The 22,824-nt window shown below is 44.5% G+C and overlaps 1 protein-coding gene across 6 annotated transcripts in view; it reads left to right on the top strand.

Annotated features, from left to right (window-relative positions):
• The window catches only part of LOC111863799, a 512,607-nt gene that overhangs the window by 171,662 nt on the left and 318,121 nt on the right, over window positions 1-22,824 (top strand). For all 6 annotated transcript variants that reach the window (XM_023850539.2, XM_033751102.1, XM_033751085.1 and 3 more), the window contains exon 2: window positions 10,194-10,224. In XM_023850539.2, coding sequence (XP_023706307.2) covers window positions 10,194-10,224 — 31 coding nt within the window. The remainder of the gene's footprint in view (window positions 1-10,193; window positions 10,225-22,824) is intronic.

Below are 22,824 nucleotides of genomic sequence, written 5' to 3'. Positions count from 1 at the left end.
ATTCATATTTTACCGCCGAATATATATTGTGACGTATAGACCCACTGTTAAGCAACTACTCGGTAAACACATTTCCCCGGGAACCAACGCGCGCAACAATAGGACGTCTATTGCTAGGCAACGGATCAGTAAATAAGCCTTCTCAACAATAGAAAAGGCTAATCATCCAATCCAGAACCCGTCTAATTATTCACGCACAAATCCCTCCCTACACATGACGATATGAAAAGTATAAAATAACACGAGAACTACTCTCTTCTATGATGTGACGTCATGTAGTCTGGTAGAAGTTCACGGACATTTCGCAGGCACTTCCTGCCTCCATCTTCAGGGTAGTGTTACATCTCACAGAATTAACACTACCAGAACTCAAACAGTGAAGTTTGGGTTTAAGGCTCCAGAGCGGTGATTGATGATTGCTATATCACCCTGCCTCATTCTCATTCTTCGACCCTGAAGATGGAGGTAATATGCCCCTACAAATGTTAGTGGAATTTTTAAGGACAGTTCATAGGCGATAAATGGACAGCATTGAGTCGAGAGCACAGTGCAGTAATGAACTGTACAAGTTATGTGATGATCTTGATGAAGTTGGATGCATTGAGTTGGGCCGGACAAGCAACAGCGTTTTTATATTAGCTCCATTTTTAATAAAATACGTTAATTAATTTTCTTTTCCCGCGCTGTGCAGTAACGGTCTCAACCAGCCGCATACAGCTTGCGAGCCACAGTCTCGCCTCGTCTAATTCATTAAGCGAGCATTGTCCGACTAGTAACAACCGGGCTAGACAGTGTACGCCTATGTTGATATGAGGTGTATTGTTAGAGTGTGTAATGAAACTCAGTTTTGCTCTGTCTTTGTCAGTTACACTAATGATGTAACGAACTCTTTTAGCGCGATCCCGAAGAAAAATTTCAAAACCGCGCCTGTTGGCTTCATCGCGTCCCTCCGTCCTCATTTAACAGGGGCAGAGAACTGCCAAAAGAATTTTCACAAAATCTGATACTGAAAAATTCTGTTAAAATTTGCTGATACATTCCAGTTTTGGTCGAAATCGGTCAGCGATAACTGTGTACATGAAGACTTGACGTACATTGAGTTCCCGCTCACATCTCGTACGTGACTGTTTTTTTTCCTTGGCGCTACAGCCCCAGTGGGCCTAGGCCTTCTCTGTTCACTTCGGTTTTTCTAAATATTACACATTCGGTAGGACTCCTTGGGCGGGTGATCAGCTCGTCGCAAGGCCTCTACCTGTGCACAAACACAGAAAAACGCACACACAAACTAAACATCCATGCCCTGAATGGGATTCGAACCCACAATCCCGGTTTCCGAGCGAGCGAAGACAGTGCACGCCTTAGACCGCTCGGCTACCGTGACCGGCACGTGACTGGTTAGACTGAAATATTTTTTTGAATAGAATACACATTTCGTTTTAGTATAGTTTTTAGGCAAGTCTCACGGGTTCGGAGGTTGACTGAAACAGAAATGAGCGAACGCAAAAGAGTTTCTGTGTGCTTACATTTCCTAACTTTGTCGGGCACCGGCGTGATTCGATTAGCACTGTTTCGGAGGAAATTCGTGGTCCCTAATGAAACTATGTTCTGTTGGATTCTATGTTCTCACGAAACTGACTTTGAGGCGCACCTACCAACTAGTGGGATGTGACGCCGTGTAGTGCAGTAACATTTTACTGTCGTTTCGGAGCAACGTACTGCCTCCATCTTCAGGGTTGAAGAATAAGCGAAGGAGTAGCAGGAAGCAGCAAGAACTCTGAGCACAATATGAAACTGATCGGGCCCGCCTACACGTGTGTGTTCCCGAACAAATATTTACCGTACATGCAGGATGAAGGCCTCTCATATCTGATCAATATGCTCACCAGAGAGACCGGTGCCTCTACAACGGGATGACAACACGGCACTGGAGAGTTCAAAGTCGATAGATCGAGATCGTCAGCTTTTGTAGGTTTGCATATACGAGTTTATACTGAGAACTATTTTTGGGTCGTTGTGTAATATCTTTCATGTGATAACTTCTTTGGAGTAGACTTTCTGCCAGTCATTTTTTCTGTCCTCTTTATCTCGTTTCAAAAGTACAGGCAGTGCAAAAACCCCTTCCTGGGTGCGGGTACGAGATGTAGGGGAAGGGGGGAGAGAAGAGGAGAAGAGATGTGACTCAGAGATGAGTGGGGCTTGGTCGTTAACAGACGGCTGCTTGTCCATCAGTTTGGCCCGCTGTGATGCGCCTTTGTTTGAATAGTTTGCCTGGAACGAGGCTTAAGTTACGTTACAACACGACGATTATAATGGACAATTTTGGTACGAAGCCTAGAACGTTTCCAAGCTGTTCTGAATCCTTTGTAGAAGGAAATGTTAACAGACAGCCGCACTATTTCCACGTAACAACCGTCTTTGTTTAGGCCCAGTTTGGAGTCAGTACTATTGCGTCACTTCACTTGCAGGTGGCGTGAAGATCTCGCACCCCGTTCTTCTGCACTTCTAATAACTGTCCGCAGTAGCATAATTGCTTGAGGCACTATGCTGCTAGCCGGAAGGTCGCGGGTTAGAGTCTCGATGAGGCTTTTTTTTTTTTCAATTTGCCTACTCCATCCAGCCGCACTATGGCCCTGGCCCTCAACCTCTAACAGAAATAAGTATCAGGAATCTTCATGGGGTGTAAAGGGCGGCCGGCGCGTGAGGCTGACAACCTTACTGCCACCTGTGAGCCGATTGCATAGATAATGTGGGAGCCTCGACGTCTCACATCCCCATGAGTCTCCTCGGCCTGTTAACAGGGACAACTCTACTTTTACCTTTCCCACGCCGAGCGGGCTGGCTTAGCGGTAATGCTCGTGAACTTAGGCCAGGACACTTATCCTGACAGATATTTCTCGCGGTTTTCCTCGGACCCTGCAGGCAAATGGCGTCATACTCGTATTGCCTCAGCTGGTCCACTCCTACTTCCGAATTCTTCCCAATTTATGATTCATCAGTATCACTGGCAGCCTTGTGAAGTAACCAGCCCCTACAGAAATACAGGCCGTGCCGTATTAGGACCTAAAGAGTTCCCCCTTCTTAATTAATTAAGCACTTGCCATGAAGACGTATTCGGGAGTGGAGGTATAGCTTCACCATTCTTTGACTCGGTAGCATATGGATATGAGTGGTCAGCTTCACGCCTCAGCCGCTTTATCTCCGGGGAAATCGCCTTTGTTACCTGTTGGATAGGAGTCTGTGTAGGCCCCAGAGCCGGTCTGGACGCCGTGGACAAGAGAAAAACCTTTCCATGCAGGGAATCGAAACCGGGTCGTCCAGCCCGTCGCTGTATGAAATCCTTAACTTGAACTATTCCAAAATGGCGGCGATGAGGACTTTGAATGGTAGAAGTAACGGGAAGGCGTTTAAACGCAACATCCTGCAGATAAAAGAAACGCTTCCATCAAGAATGTTGCCTATGACGAAACATGGCACACTGCGAAGAAGGATGATAACCGAAGAGATGTGATCCCGTGTAGCCCAGTAGAAGTTTACCGACGTTTCGGAAGAACTTACTGCCTTCATATTCAAACTCGAAGAGTAATCCAAGAAAACGCCAGCAAGCAGGCGTCTGCTTTCAAGGTTGTTATTATCTGGATCCTGATCATGGAGGCAGTGCCTTCCTCCGAAACGTCTGTGAGCGTCTGCCTCACTATACGGCGGTACATCCCAGAACCTCAAATCCAGCACAGATTACGGAGAATTTGATTGTAGTTTTCGAGCAGGCGGAAGATTGGCTACTTGACACAATGAGGCAGATCCTATATTGACTCGGTTCTGAGTTCGTATCCCTGCACTTTCGTGTGGGCAAATTCCTCTGGACGATGTGTACCACGCTTCATTACCTGCGTCAAGCTTTCCGTTCGGGAGTTCCTTCAGTGGCTACTCTAGTGTACAAAAGAAGTACACAGCGAAAAGGAAAGTCCGTCTGTTTGTTTGTATGTCCTAATGCTTTATTTCACAAATGACTTGACAGATTCCGTTTAAATTTGGTATGAGAGCTGTACTCCAAAAGTTGTCAGATGAGTTTAATTTTGGACCAGAGCAGGAGAAGATGAGTCAGTGACTGGATCACCGGGGCTCGATACCCTAGAGGTACATAATTGTCTCTTTACTGAATCCAGACCGGCTCTGGAGCCGAACTGGGTTCATATCTAAAGAATACTGAGATCTCTTTCCCCGGAGTTAAAGCAGCTGAGTTTAAAAATAGTGGATCTATACCTTCACTCCCCCCATACGTCTTCATGGCATGATGCTTAACTAAGCACAGGGGGCAGCTTCACTCTCAAAGAAGCGGCCCACGTAATTCATATAGTATTTTACGTAGAGTTCAAATATAATTTTACCAAATTCATAATACGACATAGAGGCACGCGGTAGCGTAGTTGGTTGAGGCACTATGCTACAAATCGGAAGGTCGCGGGTTTCAAGTCCCGATGAGGTAATTGGATTTTTTTTAATTTACCTAATCCTTCCAGCCTCACTATGGCCCTGGGGTCGACTCAGCCTCCAACAGAAATGAGTACCAGGAATCTTCCTGGGGGTAAAAGGCGGCCGGCGCATAAGGCTGACAACTTTACCGCCATCTTTGAGCCGATTGTATAGAAAATATGGGAGCCTCGACGCAACCCTATGGGCCTCCACAGACTGTCACAGGAATAGCTTTACTTTTACTTGTGATTTGAGGTTTTCACATTGTTGTCTGGGTTGTAATGCCACGTAGTTTGGAAAGATTCAGACGTTTCGGAGGAACTTATTGTCCACATCTTCAAGGTCGAAGAGTAAGCAGAATAGAAGCAGGCGTCAAGCTGAGCTGTAAGGCAGTGTAGGTCGAGGTTTTCCCCGAACCGTTAGACATTGCAACCCCGAAGTCCGAACTGACGAGGAGCTACAGCGTAGCAGACCAGTTCTGGTGAGCAAGTGAAACCCTTCTGCTCACCTGTTTCGAAATGTGACAGGAATACTCTACAACTTCTCTATTTTCGAAAGATTTTGGGGGCAAATAAGTAAAAAGAAATAGATGCAAATCACCATTAAACAAACATATTAAACAAATTAAATGAATAAGTAGGAATCGGTTGATGAGGGTGGCAAAATGGTGATGTGGTGATTATTTGTACCAAAGATACGCCTCAGTCTTTATACACTTAGCGAGTTATCCTCGAGATGGTAGCAGAGAAGTGTGTAAACTGTCCTTTGTGGTTGTCCGATATGAACAAAATTGCAATTTGTCTGCAGATTTTAGTGAAACATCTCCAGATATAAAAGTTGACGAAAATCGGAAATCCTCGAAAAGTAACATATGGACAGGGGCCGCGCCATAGCTCAAGCGGTTAGTCGCCTGCTCCCCACCGCGGCGGCCCGGGTTCCATCCCGGGTGTGGTCAAGTGGGATTTGTGGTGGACAAAGTGGCGCTGGGGCAGATTTTCTCCGAGTACTTCGGTTCCCCTGCCAATCTTCATTCCACCAATTGCTCCACAATCACCCTCACCTATCATCTGGGGCTGGTACTATAGGCCAGAAGTGGCCGCAGTACAAGAGACTTAGTCCCACCCACTGGCAATGGACAGGCAGATAGACATATGATGAAATTAACATGCGAATTTTTACATCTTTCCGATGTGGACGTGCGACAAAGAGGCCAATTAATGTAGGTATCAGAACACTGCCCCGTGTCAGGACTTCGGCCTACGTTCAACTGCCTGTTCGTACAAATATGTCCGAAATTACCTTTCTTTCGTGCATATTCACCAGAACGCAGTCAAGGGAGATCATGTCCGCCTGTGCGTAAGGAGCTTAAGGCTGTCCCTTACCTGCATCAACTGTGTATAGCCTTGTCTTATGCGAGTACAGTATTGTCACGTATTTAGGGATGTGACTATACACGGCGTATGGATTTATTGACCACTTGTATACATCACTCGGAACTACAAGTAATTACAGCGTTATCGCTGATATCCACACTTTACAAATCACCAGAGTATCCGCTAAACTTCTTCAAGCCTGCTGTGTCTTCCACAGCCGTTTCCTAGCAACGGATTCTAACAGTGGTGATTCCTCAGCTTCCCGCACTCACGTCATTACTCTCCGGCTAATATCCGCAACTGAACTGTAGCAGAGCAGTTACTTTACGACTGGCGGTTTACTGCCAATCCGTTCGTCTTGGCTACATGCCCCTTGAAACCCACGGCCAGTATTTTTACTGTCAACTGAAAACTTGCGGTCATAGTTCTTATGTAACATCCTCTGTGACGAGAGGTTGGGTCTGTCGTTTACAGTTGCTGCTGGTCCTCGTCAGCGCAGTCATTTTCAGGACCGAGTCCCACTAGAATCATGACCAAATTTTACTGTCTCAGATTCGAAACTCCCCCAACCTAGAGGGCCTGGTCCCCGTATTTATATACCCCAGGAACAGGGTGGCCCAGTTATACCCCCAGGCACTGGATTCCCTTTCGTCGCATCTTACGACTCACAGGGCTACGATGGAGGTATTCGAACCCTTCTCCCCATGGGTACTGAGTTGTGGCGCCAGTTGTCCTTAAGATAACTCCTCGGCACGGACCATGCAGAAAACACAAACCTTCTATTTTAGCAGTGGCGAGTTTGCCGCGCCGTTGCATAACAACGGTTGCGCACGGACCACACAGAAGTCGCTGTTGTTCTATTATCGCATGCATGTATGTTGTGGGCGTTATCTAGCAACGGCCGCTGTTTACCGAGTGACTGCTTAGCAACGGGTACATACGTCACCATGTCTATGGTGCTGATCGGTACTGATAGTGCGATAGCGTCGGGTGATGGCTTAGCTGATGAATTGTGAAATGGGAAAGACTGGAAAAGATGCGGTCGGGGCTGATCTAAGTAGCAACTGAGGCTATCAGCCTTATGCGCCGGCCACTTTTTGCTCCCAGGAAGATTCCTGGTGTTCATTTCTGTTAGAGGCTGAGTCGACCCCAGGACCATAGTGCGGCTGGAAGGTCAAGGAATCTTCATAAATGCTGCTAGCACTGTAGTTTATATGTAATCCATCACAATTATTGTATTTCCTTAAGAATCACCTGATGATGACCTATCTGGGCCGAAACATGTTGTAAGAACGTTTGTGTGACGGCAACCCCTCCATTTTTATTTTTTCTCTTTACATCGGCTTGTGATCTAATAGGAGGGTAACAGGTCATATAAAAGTCAGTTACGTGATTCGCAGAAAGGGACAGGCGTTTCTTCTGCAGAACTTACGCTCTTTGCGGGCTCCATGACAACAAGGAACAAGTGAAGGTCGTATCCACTGCCCAGGGTAGGAGCCTCTCTGCAGTGTTCAGGACGTGTACCCATCCCACTGGAGTGCGGTTTCTTCTATTTCAAGGAAAATGCATTATATTTACCACAACCATGAAGCCTGCAGAATGCAAGAAATTCAATTTTCCCATTATTCAATTGTCTCCTCGTTACAGTGATCGGTTTCGGTTCGATATTCTTTGCAAGTAAACACAGTAGAGAAATAGTCGACATTGAGCATCGCCGGTGAATGGAAATGCTCCCAGTTGTAAACAGTGAGAGGGTAACAACAGCAAAATATATTTCGGACGTGAAGTATGCCATAAAGGAGTAGGAGTTACACATGCGAGATTTCTTTGTCACTTCCCAGAAAGAACTTAATAACTCCATGGAGAATCCGCCAGTTGTGCAGCTACTCAAGAGCTTCCCAACATTTTATGGGACCCGAAGGTTCATTACCGTGTTCACAAGAGCCCTCCAGTTCTTACCACGCCATCCTGTCTCTCTAAGACCCACCCACTTAAGCCTTGGTCATCCTAGTGGTCTCTTTACTTCTTGGTTTCCCACCGATATCCTATATGCATTCCTCTTCTCTAGCATTCGTGCTACATACCTTGCCCATCTCATCCTCCTTGACTTGATCAGTCTAATTGTACTTGGAGAAGAGTACCTTCACTTTACATTCTTACCCTCAGTACCTGGAGGGCGTCTCCTACATCCGCAACCTGAGGACGCGCCAGGCCCTGGTGACAAGGGACCCACCTAACGTGACAACTAATACACCAACACATCTTGCAGTACAGTGCTACAATACCAGAAGCCTATCTAAAGAACTGTACCGTTTCTGTGAATCGCTAAACTTAGAGGAAATTGTAATATCAGATATAACAAGGAATGCTGTGAGAGGTGTACCACATACATCTGCTGCACGCGGTAGCTTAGTTGAAGCACTGCGCTACAAGCCGGAAGGTCGGGGGTTCGTTTCCCGATAAGATCATTGGATTTTTCAATTGACCTAATCCTTCCAGCCTCATTATGGCCCTGAGATCGACTCAGCCTCTAACAGAAATGAGCACCAGGAATCTTCCTGAGGGTAAAGGACGGCCGGCGCGTAAGGCTGAGAATCTCACCGTCATCTCTCAGCCGATTGTCTAGAAAATGTGGGAGCCTCGATGTCTCACAACCCTATGGGCCTGCAGGGCCTGTTACAGGGATACCTTTACTTTTATTCTACCACATACAATTTGTAGGTCGAAATCATATATATCATTAATACTGAAAATATTCCATACATATTACACATTAAACGTAATAATAACGCAGAGTTATAACAATATTCTATTACAATAGTTAACACTACAACACCAACTTGGTGGATACAACATACTGCCAATATACAGCATCTCAAATTCAATCAAGAAAAACTCCAAATTGAGTAAAACATAGTACACGGTACAGAGAAACACGCACACACTGCGCTGTCGTTACACTGTATGTACGTCCGATCACTACGACCAGATTTCGAACAAAAGACATCATCAAACGAACGTGAGAAGCCGCGAACTTCCTGCATGTCCTCATGTAAATCGTACTGTTTAGCTACGTCAACACAATTATTCGTGTAGATATACCTTACACTATAATTTCACTGCATGTTTTGGCCTTAAGGCCATCATCAGGTATTAACAGGTGTTGTGACGCTGCGATACAGTATTCGTACTGATATGTATTCGAATCAAGGTCATCTGAAATAATACTGTAACGGACTTGATCGGCGCGTTGCCAGGCAACAGCTCTGTAAACACGGTCCAACACGGAAGGATAGAGGAAGCTGTTTATCTGTAGAACCGACCGGCGCGCCAATAGACTGGCTGGATAGCGATCACGTGATATGTGTCTACTGTAGGTTCATGTCCGTTCAGCTGCTATAGAAGTAAGTGACAGAATTCGTTCAGGGCAGTTGCGAGTTACGAGTCAGTCGTAGGCTGGAGGAGTGAGTCCAGAAGAATTTTTAATACCGAGGTTTCAGCGTGAATAAACGCGAAATAGCAAGAAGACTTCATAGAGATTTGAAGTTCTAATTTATGTGTTGACATCTGTTGCTAGGAGATGACAAGTGGAAACTGAGAATGCTTGTGCGTGTGCAACGGTGAACTGGAAATTGTGTAAATCAGCGATAGCGCTGTATTTGAGTGTACTTAAGAGAACTTATAACCAGGGTGCTAATAAATCCATTCATCCGAATTAGAACCCTTTATTTTCGTCACGCGTACCACTCAAGATGTGACAATAATTTATACACATAAAGTACAGCTTACATGCACACAATTATGGCTACATATAGATCCATAATTTTATGTTCTATTAAATTCATTTCTATTGACTGTAAACTTTAATATGTTGTACATTATATTTTACTACTTAACAGATAAATGTACAAATTGACCACACAGCTAAATGTAAACATCTGGACAAAGATACACAAGTTCAATAGAATGTAGGCATGAAAATTCGATAAACTGATGTATTAAATTTTGTACCAACCGAAGATGGCTCACTTATCAGGGTCGAAACATGTAGTGGAAAATAGAACATGTCGAATGTTAAACTGTTGTGTTGATTGTAGCATTAACATTTCCACTTCCATAACACACGGCACAAAATTACATTCACGCTCAGTTGATTATATTAAAGTAAATTTTAACGTCAAAAGTAATTTATGTTCATATCAGGTACAGTTTAACAAGTCCTTCTTAAGTTTCCTGTTGTATTTTGAACCATGCCGGCTTGATGATTATAAATAAAGTTCTAGGTTCTCTATATATTATTTGTTTGGCTTAATGAGTTGCAATAAATGTTTCTTCTTCTGTCTGTTTCAGGCGAGTCGTCAGTGGGAATCACCCGGGCCCAGTAAGTGCATCACGTGACCAAAATCATTAACTTATCTTCGTATATTTGAATGTGCCATTCTTATGAATGTATTCTCGCTCTTTTACCCGCAATCTGAGTGCCCCTCACGTGAGATCTGGGGGTCTCTTGGCGAGGACTATGAAGATTAAAACAATTATTGTCCTTTTGGGCATTAACCATCTTCCTGCTTTTTATTTAAAACACACACACCGTTTCGGAGACTGGATTCTGTCTCCGTCTGCATGTGGAACCTACTCAGTTGAGCCCAATCGTTAGAGCTGGACTCCATCTTCAGACACCAACACCAACACAAGCCGGGATATATAAACAACCACAACATTATACATCAGCGAGAGTTAAGAGAAACATGGAAAACATTACAAATTTCCATGCATTATTTAACGGCCAATGCCTAAAAGATCAGTTTATTCAGAATATAAACAGTCACTAAGGAGAGAAATTCTCCATTTAGTACAAACATAAAAACATAACTTTCAGTCGTAGTCTACGCTGGAGGGAGTTGTAGTTTTCTGACTTCTGCTGTAATAGTAGAAGTCCAGCTGGGAGAGATGTCCAAGCTGGGTTGACTGATGAGATGATCAACCAGAGACAAGTGGACTGACTCCTTGTATTTCCTGTATGTGGTATTCGCTTCAATCTATAGGACCTTGGCTTCTTTCCAACATATTTCTTGGCCTTCTTAGTATGCATATTGGGCTAATTTTGATTTTTCAATATTTCGAGAAATCCATAAAGTATGCTGGAATGAAGAGAGGGTCTTGCAGATTGAACCGAACACTACATACAGGAAATACAAGGAATCAGTCCACATGTCTCTGGTTGCTCATCTTATCAGTCAACCCATCTGGACTCCCATTGTTGCAGCAAACGTCAGAAAACGACAATTCCGTCCAGTGTAGATTATGTGAGAAAACTGTGTTTTTACGTTGGTACTGTCGGAGAATGTCCTCTAGTGACGGCTTATATTCTGAAAGTACACTGATACTGGCCTTAAATAGTGACTGGACATAGGAGCTAGGCCTCTTGTATGTGGAGTCCTTTCTTTAATGTTTGTCATATTTGTCTCAACTGTCGCTGATTGTTGATATGGTTTGTTTGTATATCCTCTCTTGTGTTGGTGCTGGTGTCAGGAGATAGGGACTAGCTCTATCGTTTGGATTCAACTGGCTAGGTGTTTACCTGGAGACGGAGACAGACTCTAGTCTCCGAAACCTTTTGTTTAAAGAGGACGATGGATAATTTAGGATAAAAAGACAATAAATGTATCAATATAAAATCATCACAATTTTTAGGTCCTATTTATGATGGCTACGTTTACTATCTTTTGCGATCTGTTGCCGTATAATCTGGTAGATCGCTAACAACGTTTCGTAGGAGTCCTATGCCTCCGTCTTCAGGATGGAAAAAATAAAACAAATGGGGTACGGACAAGGGCAGACGTCACGTCCTCCTGTCTATACTCTTATCGCTTTTGTTTACATTCTCTGCTTACATTTCTACACTGCAGATGGAGGCAGGAAGCTGCGTGGAACCACAGCCCGGAGCAGTAGTAGTTCTCTAGATTTGTGTTCGGGAGGTGCTGGTTGCGAATCCCGGCCGAGACAGCGGCTCATTCGCCTTGGTTTAATCAGTCTCATTACATTTGGCGAGGAGTGTAGGCCTAAGTTACAAGACTTTTATTTATTTAATTTCCTCACACCTCTTTTTATTTCATCCATTTTAGACCAAAATATTCCCCTCACCACCCTGTTCACACATACCCTCAGTCTATGTTCTTCCCTTAGCGTCAGGGACCAAGTTCTACACCCATACAAAATTCAGACTAAATTATTTTTCCTGTTTTAATCACTACGTTATAAAATACCACACAGGAATACGTGTCCTTCTGTTCTGAATAGCAGCAATAATTCCCAGAATTACATCTATTTTGATTTCTTCATGAACGCAATATTGACTTGTTACCGTCCTTCCAGAATATCAGAACTTACCAAATTTCCGAGGGAACTACTGGTCGCCTTTGTATTACGATTTTGCTTTGCATTCTGGTGACGAGAAATGAAGGTGTATTTTGTTTTTCTGCGTTTACTTCTAGACCAAGCTCCTAATCTGCGTATCAATTTCTGTAGGTCACTTAACGACGCTTAAAGTCGACACCATGTTGCGTCTTATGATCAGTGACTGATGAAACAAGGAGGATACTAGTGCAGCATTTGCTTCGAGGGACTGGGGAAACTGCGAAAAACCTCAGTCAGGGTACCCGATGTTCCGTCCGAGATTCGAACTGAGCACTTAGCCGTAAGGCTTCCTGTTTCATATGTGTGTCTAATAAAGCTTTAGTTCCTATAGAATGGTACTTACTTTTCCTTCCAGTAGATTTGCATCATCTGTGTAGTACAGAAGCTGATGTGTCCCATTCAATTTGAATCCCTCCTGGTTTTCCTGGGCCTTGGTAAAGGCGCGTCGTGAAACACAGTGAACTTATACGGTAAACCCCACCGCGGCGCCCCGGGTTCGATCCCGGGTCTGTTCAAGTGGGATTTGTGGTTGACAAAGTGCCGCGGGGGCAGGTTTTCTCCGAGTACTTCAGTTTCCCCTGCCAATCTTCATTCCACCAGTTGCTCCACAATCACCCTCACCTATCATCTGGGGCTGGTACAATAGGCCAGAAGTGGCCGCAGTATAAGGGACTTAGTCCCACCCCACTAACAATAAAAATTACGGTAATCGGTTTCGTTTGTTATGAACATTTCTCAGTTATAATATTGAAATGGACAATTTGAATGAAGTACATTACACAATTCTGCTTGTTTGTCCTTCTCGGGGAAAAGCCTGAGAACTCGCAGGGAACGGAACCCAAGCTGGCGACGGGAGGAAGTTGGGCTCTTCAGGTTATATTGTTTGGGGTGGTCGGAGTAGGGAATTTGGGGATGAGAAACAGGTGATGCATACACAATTTTTAGGTAGAAGCTTTGAGATGTGAACTGGCACAGGATAAAACCAATGAAGAATTTTTGAGCAAACGTAGTATCATGGAATTGTTAAAACAGTTGAATACATAGGCACTGTTTTCCTTTTGGAGAGCATGTAACATCTGCTTATTGTGTTGATCAGTAAGGGAGTTAATTAACTCAACTTCATCCTCCATTACTTTATCTTAACACTTCACAGCCCGAAGAGAGCTCGAAAATAGCTGAGGAGTTAGTGATTAGGTAAATTCGTGTGGGTGGGGAGAGGTTAGTAAGGAATATTTGAGGAGAAGGGGGGAGGAATTATCATTTTGTTAGGTTCCCAGGCTTCGCCCTCACGGCTTCTGATGAAGGTGGAGTGAAAGTGGAGAGTCAGAAGGAGTGGCTGGAAACAGTGTAGGCAGAATTTTAATTTTCTGAGTTAAAGGTAAACTGCTCACTTTGAAAAAATAATTTAGTGGCCCATAGAGCAGAGGGGTTTATTTTTTAGGCCTGAAGTTTATTTGAATAATATTTAAAAATCTGTTTCTTAGCAGAAGGCAACGTGCCTCCACTAAAGAATGGAAATAATTTATGTTTATTCTGAGACTCAACGAAAACCATAAATACGCTATGTGGGTAGAATACAGGGATTTTATCGTTGAAACAGGTGGTATATATAAGGTTTGAGGTTTTCACGGCGGTGACTATGAAGCAAGCCGTCTTCTGGGTTGTGGCTCTGTGTAGATGTGTTAGCCGACGAATCCGCGAGGGAACCAGCGTGAGCAGGTGCTAACAGACTGCTTCCTCGCTCGCAGATTTTCTTCTTTTTTCTTCTACCCTGAAGATGGAGGCGATAAGTTTCTCCGAAACGTCGGTTAACACAATATCTACACGGTGCCACATCCCAGAAGACTGCTTTCTTCAGGTGGTATACATGACTGCTCTTTTTTAAAGAAATTAAAGTGTTAAATAACCGTCCAGATTGGCCGATCTTTCTGTATAAGCACCAGAGATGTGGCGAAAACTTGTGGAACATACTGTACTGCATTCGTTCATTCACCTCAAGGCCATTGTAATTGCTTGTAGTACCGACCTTGAGTTCAAGTCTATGTGTTTACATTGAAATCCACTAAACTGATGTAATTATGGAACTGTCCCCTGACGCTCGATACACTTCTTGGAGCTATTATTGTTACCAGGGCCTACCGGTTAATGGCCGTTGGGATTTCAAAGGCGCTCAGAAGAGAGGGACACATTGCGTGTGTATAAATATATGCATCACAAAGAAACATTGGGCATAGACAGCGAGGCAGCCTTCATTGGCTTCTTGGAATTGTGACCGTCTGATTTTGTGCAGTATCCTTGTAACGCTCGTTGCTCTTGCGTCCAGACTACGGCGCTTCTCTTATTTTGGGGCGTAACACGCAGTAGGTAAAGTGGGGGGTCGCATTCTACCCAAGTAAAGGAAAGTAAATTCATCCGGTAACGTCTGGTGCAGACTCCAGGTATCTAACTTCATAAATATTCAAGTATTTACTTATTGGAGCAGGCGGTAGCGTAGTTGGTTGAGGCATTTTGCTACAAGCCGGAAGGTCGCGGGTTCGATTCCCAATGAGGTTACTGGAATTTCAACTGACCTAATACTTTTAGCCGCAATATAGCCCTGGGGTAGACTCAGCCTGTAACAGAAATGAGTACTAGGAATCTTCCTGGGTGTAAACGGAGGTCTACACGTAAGGCTGACAGCTTCACCGCCATCTGTGAGCGGATTGTCCAGAAAATTTTGGAACTTCGTCATGTCATAACCCTATCTGCCTTCACTGTTTGTTACAGGAATAGTTTTTATCTATCTACTTATCTACGCTGCCAATAGCTCGGACAGTATAGCGTCGAATGGTAGGATGAAGAGTGAATAATTGATTCGTAAGGATTGGGAAGAAAGCGGTATAGCGAAATGTCCCAATATGTCTTCTGGGACTGAGGAAAACCACAACAATCTAAATTAGGTTAGCCAGTCTGCATGCTGAAGTTTTAGCTCTGGACCTCTCGACTACCATACAGGACAGTTACCTATTCGACCACGAAGTTCGTTGTATGTCCTCATGAGATGGGCCCCATGTCACCTGGGCACGGGGCCCCGTCAGTTTAGAGGTGCAGGAGACGGCCTCCAGGTAAGGAGGATGGGTAGCTGTCAAATTAGGCTTCTTGAATAAGCAGTCACTGATAATCGACAAGCGGGGTTCCTATCGGTTTATTACTGACACCGAAAGCATTTAATGTGTTTCAAACTGTCACGCAGGACTTTATTTGGATAGATCCTTCGGGATGGCCGATAGCGACATCTAGTCAACACGCTACACGCTAAGGAGAAGCGTGAGAAACGCCACAAAATCTCCCGCCAGGGCGGAATGGGATTGCGCATGCGTGCTACGGTCTGTGCCGGTACTGTTACAAATAAAATCAAAGCACGCAGCTCGCCACGTGGCAAGTATTGTAGCTGGTGAATGTGTTAGTGACTTCTCGGATGAACAGCCATTTTAAGTTTCAATTTTCTGTGACTAGTTGCTCCATAGAATTACAGAACAGATTAGGAGCTACGGGTGAGTGGTAATGTTTTTAGCTTATATCATACACACGCAACCACAGGCAGCGGAACACTGTTGCTATGTCGTCACCCATGCTCCTCCTCAAGTGACCCCACTGTACTAGAGTAAAAGGCTCGTCTAAAATTCAATGGAAATTCTCTTCATTTGTTACACATAGCAATGGACACACGCAAATGTGCGTGCCTACGGCCATCGCCCTGCAGGCTGGAAATCACTCAACTTGTAACGTGACAGAGAGGCGTTCGGAATGAAATGTCAGGTTTCATTAGTAACTCACATGCAAGCCGTCAAGTGGAGGCTCCATCGGCGTTCCCGCGAACTCGTTGCAGCTGGCGCGGATCGGACGTTTCATTACTATTTTATGTACAGTATAGTGAGACGACTCAGTTAACGAATTTATTTACGGCACAACACGATTTGTGTTGTGCAAATCGCCGCTGCTATTTGTCCAGAGTACTTCCGGTTGTTTTCTTATTCCTGAGGGCTATGATTTCAATAATGTTGCTTCATCGTCTATCGTCGCTCATGCAGTGTGCGACAGGCCTGACCAGCTGGCGCTATGTTGTAGCTTTGGTCCTCAGGTGGACTTTCTCACATGATCTAGAGCACCATATTTAGTGACCAAGTGTAGGGTTTCATCTCTCCTTTGCGTGGAGTTTCATGGTTTGTTTAATGTTGTCAGTAGCTCAGATTGTATGGCCTTGAATGGTGTATGGTTGACGAGTAATGAATTGGAAAGGATGTGTAAGGAAGCGGTTGTGACGTAATTGAGGTAGCATCCTGTTTCGTTATATTTCAGTTAGTATTATATTCATCGTCCTTCTCACGCAGAATTTCAATGTTTCCTTAAAACTGGTTGACTTCATTAATCATTCATTGTGTTATCACTGGGACCGGTTTTCCATTCCCTAATAATCCCTTAAATATGTATGCATTAAAAACTGTCAAGATTAATCTTACATTATTTTGTGACCAACAAATCAACATTTAAGTTTTTTTTTCTATAATCACATAATGAATCGCTTGCAATGAAAAGCTGTACTTAAATACAAATCATGTAAGAAAGCCAACATTTTGTTTTGTTACGTGAAGCTAACAATTCGTGTAAGTTTAGTGCCGAGGTTAACAGAGCGTAAAGCTTTACCTCCATATCCCACTACACCTTTTTAGCTTATTGAACGACTCTAAGACTATAAGCGTCTAGCGGCACGATGACTCATGAATGGAATCGACTTGGATTGAAGTGGCCGTGAACTACTCCAGGTGACAGACTGAGGAAAACCACTCATACGCTATCATGGCTTGTTGAATGGGCAGTATTTAATTCCAGCTCGGCGCGTCGACTGCGTCGCTCATCACTGTGTGCCTGACTTGTTTCCATCACAGAATTGCCGGGAACAGCTGACGTGTCGTGGATTGGCGCGGACATTGGCCTCANTCCCTTCCCCCCCCCCCCCCGCCGGCCCGCGCGCAAGGTTTGCCGTGGCGGAATGGCCGCTAGACTCGTTGACGGACTGGCTGATGCAATGGCAGGACTTTCCCTCAGATATAGAATCGGTAGGACTCCTTGGACGGGGGATCGGTCCATCAAAAGGCCACTGCCTACACACAGAACAACACAAATGCCTCGAGTGGCATTGGAACCCACGATCCCGGCTTCCGAGCGAGCCAAGACAGTTCATGCCACTCTCATTGGCTTTACTACGCCCATATTTCTGATAAAAGAAACGATAGCTGCTCAGCTGATCTAGAAATTCACTGATGTGAGAGAGGAAATGTTCACCAGCATCGCATACACCTGGGTAAAGAAATAGACTGTTGGCCGTCCGACACTCTCTGCTTTACTGTGAGAGTAATTGTAACCGTTTCGCTCGTGGCTACACATCCTCAATATATAAGCTCCGCAAGAGAAATAAGTCAGATATTTAATTTCCCTAATTTGAGTGCCCTGAAAAGCAAGCAAGGAACGAAGCACTCCTAGTAACAAACCACATTTTTAATATCCTTACTTCAGGCGCTACAACACAAGTCGAATTTTCAGTGTACGGAACTTAGCGACCTAATAAGGTCGCGCCATAGCTCAAGCGGTTAGTAGCTGGCTTCCCACCGCGGCGGCCCGGGTTCGATCCCGGGTCTGGTCAAGTGGGATTTGTGGTGGACAAAGTGGCGCATGGGCGGGTTTTCTACGAGTACTTCGGTTTCCCCTGCCAATCTTCATTCCACCAAATTCTCCATCATCATAATCACCTGGGGCAGGTACAATAGGCCAATCAGTGGTCGCCGTGGCGAGTGGACCCAGCTGGACGCCACTCCCCACTGAGCTATCCCGCTCTTTAGGACCTACGAAAGCCCACTCAGTACCAGGTTCCATTGCCCGGACTCTAACACAGTGCATCCCTTGGCTTGTAACCTCTAACCTAACGAAGATATACATGTACTTGACTTAGCAGCTGACGCAGAACTCCGTCTGTGTATGTGTGACAGTGAATAATGAGCTGAACAGGATTGAAAGGAGACGATCTCAGTAGCTAAGTCACGCAGCACAGGGCGGTAGCGGTGTTGAACAACAGGTTGGAAGGGATTCAGAAGGAAGATATCGTGACCTAATCAAGGTACTATCACGGTATTTCCTGGAATATCTGAGAAGACCTCAAAAATCTTCCCTCAGAATGCAAGTGTTTCGGCCAGGATTCGAGCCCAAGGATCTCCCAAATACAAGTCTGGAGTGTTACCGCTACATCAGGCTGCCCGGCAGGACGTGAGAGGAAGCGCTCGTAGCCAAATTTATGGAAATATTCCAGAATTTTTGCCTGGAAGGGCTGAGAAAAATCAGGAGATAGCTCAGTGAACATATTCGGTGTTCCGACAGGTAATTTTCTTTTAGAACAGGTGAAAATGACACATTACCATCAGCAGTTCTGAGCTGACTCTCGAAGTGGGCACCTCCTTGAACAGATCATGTAAACTGCTTGAAGACAGTGAGAAAAGAGAAAGCTACAAAAGTCGCAGTTCAACTGGCGTTCTCAAATTGGGGTTCGAAGTGGATTACTGCCCACACGAGCTGGAGCCGAACTGACATGATCTGTTCTCCTCTAGCAGAAGCTGAGAAAAACCTAGTATAAACGGTAAGGTGGCAGTCCACAGACGGTACTCGAACTGCGCACTCTGTACTTGGAGCGGTATGAGAGGCACGAAAGCGCGTCGCCAGTCTGCTGGGATCTGCCGACTCGAGACACGCTCAGCGGTGTGTAGGAGGTCAGTGAGGCGAGATCAATGACACAGACGGCCTCCACCCCACAGCATCGACCGTCCCAGACGATTCGTTTCAAGTCTAGACGCTACAGCATGCACAGTCCAATTTTTTGGGATATAGGTAAGGCTGGCAGTACGCACTCGAGATGGGGCGTTTCCTCCACGGATCGCGGACTTGTCTGCATCTGTACACAGCTCAACAGGAATAGCCTTCCTCCTCTTTGCCGGTCACGAGATTCGAATAATAGACCTCTCTTTTATTGTTTAACTGTGTCATTGTGGTAACCATCTTTCATCAGACGTATGTTTATCTATGTTTTGCATTGAAAGATGTTTGGTGTAGCGGTAATGCTCTAAGAAGTGATCACTTCAAATCTCGGATGGGACAGCGGCTATCCCGAGTAAGGTCTTTCCTGGTTTTACCCTAGTCCCTCCCAGAAAATGCCGAGATTGTAGCTCGATTAAGTCATATAACCATTTCCTTCCAAATCTTTCCCCATTTTCAATCGCCCTTCCACAAAACAGCTACTACGTCGCCATTGTCACGACTAACCGCTTGAGCTGTGGCGCGGCCAAGCTTACCACTTATCTGCAGCAAGTGCCGAGTTCAAGAAAATGTGGATCTATACATCCACTCCCCCATGCGCCTTCATGGTTTAGTGCTAACTTAGTTAAGCACAGGGACAACTTTACCTCATATGCGATTTATATTTTTCTATCATATTATATTTTGTATTACGCCATATATTATAAGTTCTATATTGCCTAACCTTAGAAGTCAGCCCACTTAGTAGGTAACTACGCTACGTGCCGAACACATGACGAATTAGGGTTCAATTCCTGGCAGGAGCAAGAGGCTTCTCTCCCCTCCATAGCGCCCGGGGCCCAACCTTCTGTCAAAGGGTAGCAGTGGATGTGTCCCAGGGGGCAAAGCGGCCGAGGAGTGAAATCGATCACTCACCCCCACCTAGGAAAGAGGTTAAGGATGACGGAGCCATAGCTTTACTTCCCCATACGTCTTCATGACGGAGTGCTGCATTAAGTGAGCAGAGGGACAAATTTACCTTCTTCATTCTATTGTGCAGCGAATTTTCGTGACTTCAGTGCTGTTAAGTCACGGTCGGACCGAATACTGTGCAGTAGAAGTTCCTACATGTAAGATACTGTACACGCATGCGCGGTTCTCTTTCTTTTTTATTCATTTGGGCTGACTGTGTGGGTGGCTTTTGTACCTACTGAGTTATCTTATTCGCATTTCCACACGGGCACGTGCGTTTCAAATCCCCTAGGTTTCCAGTGATCCGCATAACATTTCCACGAAATTATTGTTATTCATTAGAGACTTAGAAGCGTTCGTATCGATAAGCACAGTTTACTTCTGCCTCTAATAAACATGTAACTATAAGTTATAATAACTCTTACGTTGTTTATGAAAGAGTTCAGTGTCGGTGGCGCGAGAGGCCGGCCGGCCGTGGGAGCATTTGGCACGCTCCGCGAATTCCTTTCCGCTCATGTCAGAGGCAGCAGCCTCGTGTGTATTGACCGCTTCCTGCCTGGGAAGGCGCACGTGTGTGTGTGTGGACGTGTGGACCGACAAATCTGCACACACTCTCCAACACACTGCAACACACCGCGGCACAAGCCTGCTTAATACATCATCTTCAGCTAACTTCATGGAGCTGAGCCCTTCTTGAGAAGCCGCCAGTTGTGCAGCTACCCAAGAACTTCCCAACATTTTATTGAACCCGAAGGTTCATTGACGTGTACACAAGAGCCATCCATTGGTCTCTAACCTGAGCCAGATCTACCCAGTTCGTACCAATCCCCATTCATCCCTCTAAGAACCATTTTAATATTATCCACTCACCTACTTCTAGATCTTCCTAGTGGTCTCTTTCTTTTTGCTTTCCAACCAATACCCTATATGCATTCTTCTTCACCCCATTCGTCCTACATGCCCTGCCTATCTAATCCTCCTTGACTTTTATCATACTAACTATACCTGACCAACAGTACAAGTTATGAAGCTCCTCATTGTGCAGTTTTCTCCAACCTCCTGTCACTTCATCTCTCTTCGGTCCAAATATTCTCAGCACCCTGTTCTCAAACACCCTCAGTCTATGTTCCTCTCTTTATGTCCGAGACCAAGTTTCACACCACAGACAAAATTATAGTTTTTTTTTCATTCTAATACAAATATTATGTGTTTGGACATTATCTGTTGTCTTGTCCTTATCTAAAAACCGCCCTGTTTATTTTTCAAAACACAACTTTTCGGAGACTGGATTCTGTCTCTGTCTTCAGGTAGAACCTACTCAGTTGACTTAGTACTTAGACACTGAGGTGGATGTTAATACAGCTTGGGCAACTATTAGAGACAATATCAAAATTTCAAAGAGAGTCTGGATTATTATGAATTGAAGAAATATTAGNAGCATCCTTCATCCAAACATGGCTAATATTTCATTGATATGTTGGGTTTTTGGACTTTATCCATCGTCCTGGTTTTTTTAAGATAACAAATAAAAACACGACGTTTCGAAAACTGGATCTGTTTCCGTCCTCAGGTGAAGGAAAACACCTATTCAGTTGGGTCCGTTAGAAAGAGCTAGTCTCAATCACTGGACTGGGTCCAGATCCAGTTTCCGAAACGTCGTGTTTTTATTTGTTATCTTAAAAAAAACCAGGACGATGGATAAAGTCCAAAAACCCAACATATCAATGAAATATTAGCCATGTTTCGATGAAGGGTGCTCAAAATTATTTTACAACAAACTTCGTAAATTAAGGTAAAGGTTTTCCTCTGTTTCATTAATTAAACACCATGCCATGAAGACGTATGGGGGTGTGGAGGTACGGATCCAACATTTTTGACCTCGTCAGTGAATGGAAGTGAGTGGTCAGCTTCACGCACCAACCGCTTAACCCCGGATTAAGAGCCCCCGGTACCCATTGGGTGTGGGCGCTGTGGAGAAGAGAGAAATCACTTGTCCCTATCGAACCCAGGTCGTTCAGCCCACAACCCATTGCTACACCGACTTGCCTATCCCGGCTACCTACAAGAAAAGTTACTTTTGTCTGAGATTTATATTTTTATATATAAATAACAAAAACACTTTTAAAAAATTTCAAATTAACTTCTTACAAAATACATTTGTGTTTTGTCATATTCCGAAATGCAGTCGGAATCATAAGAATTTTATGTTTTATGTACTGAGTTCATGAATGGATTCGCCCTTCTGAACATTTGTATACTGATTATCAGCAGTATCTTATCAGAGTGAGTCATATGTGTTGTGTGTTCTCCTAGGCAGGATGACTTCCTCATGTACGAGGAAGAAGTCTCATTGTATTATTTTTGTCTTGTTTTCCTATCGAGTTCTGTTGCCTTTCCACTGACCCTGTCACGTCTGATGCTTCAAGTGGACTCCTCTTGTCAGAATCTTCGTCTAGTATCTTAATTCCATTCTCTCCTGCGTAGATGCCCCGCCCATCTCCAATTTATGGTTACTTTCACGAAAATCTAATCTTTCATGTAGCAGAATGGAGTCTGTCATTATTATTATTATTATTATTATTATTATTATTATTAGAGGGGGTGGGTTTCCCCATGCGCTTAGACCAGTTATTGGTCCATTGTGCGTCCCCCTTTAATTTCTACTGTCCCCATACCCTACCGGTACTGGTGCGTACTATCAGCCCCGTTCAGCTAACGAGGTCGGCCGTCCGTACCTGATATTTCCCCATCTACCAGAGGCACTGGAAACTACTTG

Source organism: Cryptotermes secundus, unplaced genomic scaffold (genome assembly GCF_002891405.2).
Source record: "Cryptotermes secundus unplaced genomic scaffold, Csec_1.0 scaffold1894, whole genome shotgun sequence".
Lineage (NCBI taxonomy): Eukaryota > Metazoa > Arthropoda > Insecta > Blattodea > Kalotermitidae > Cryptotermes > Cryptotermes secundus.
Note: the sequence above shows the minus strand (reverse complement) of the source record. Positions and strands in the feature narration are given on the sequence as shown.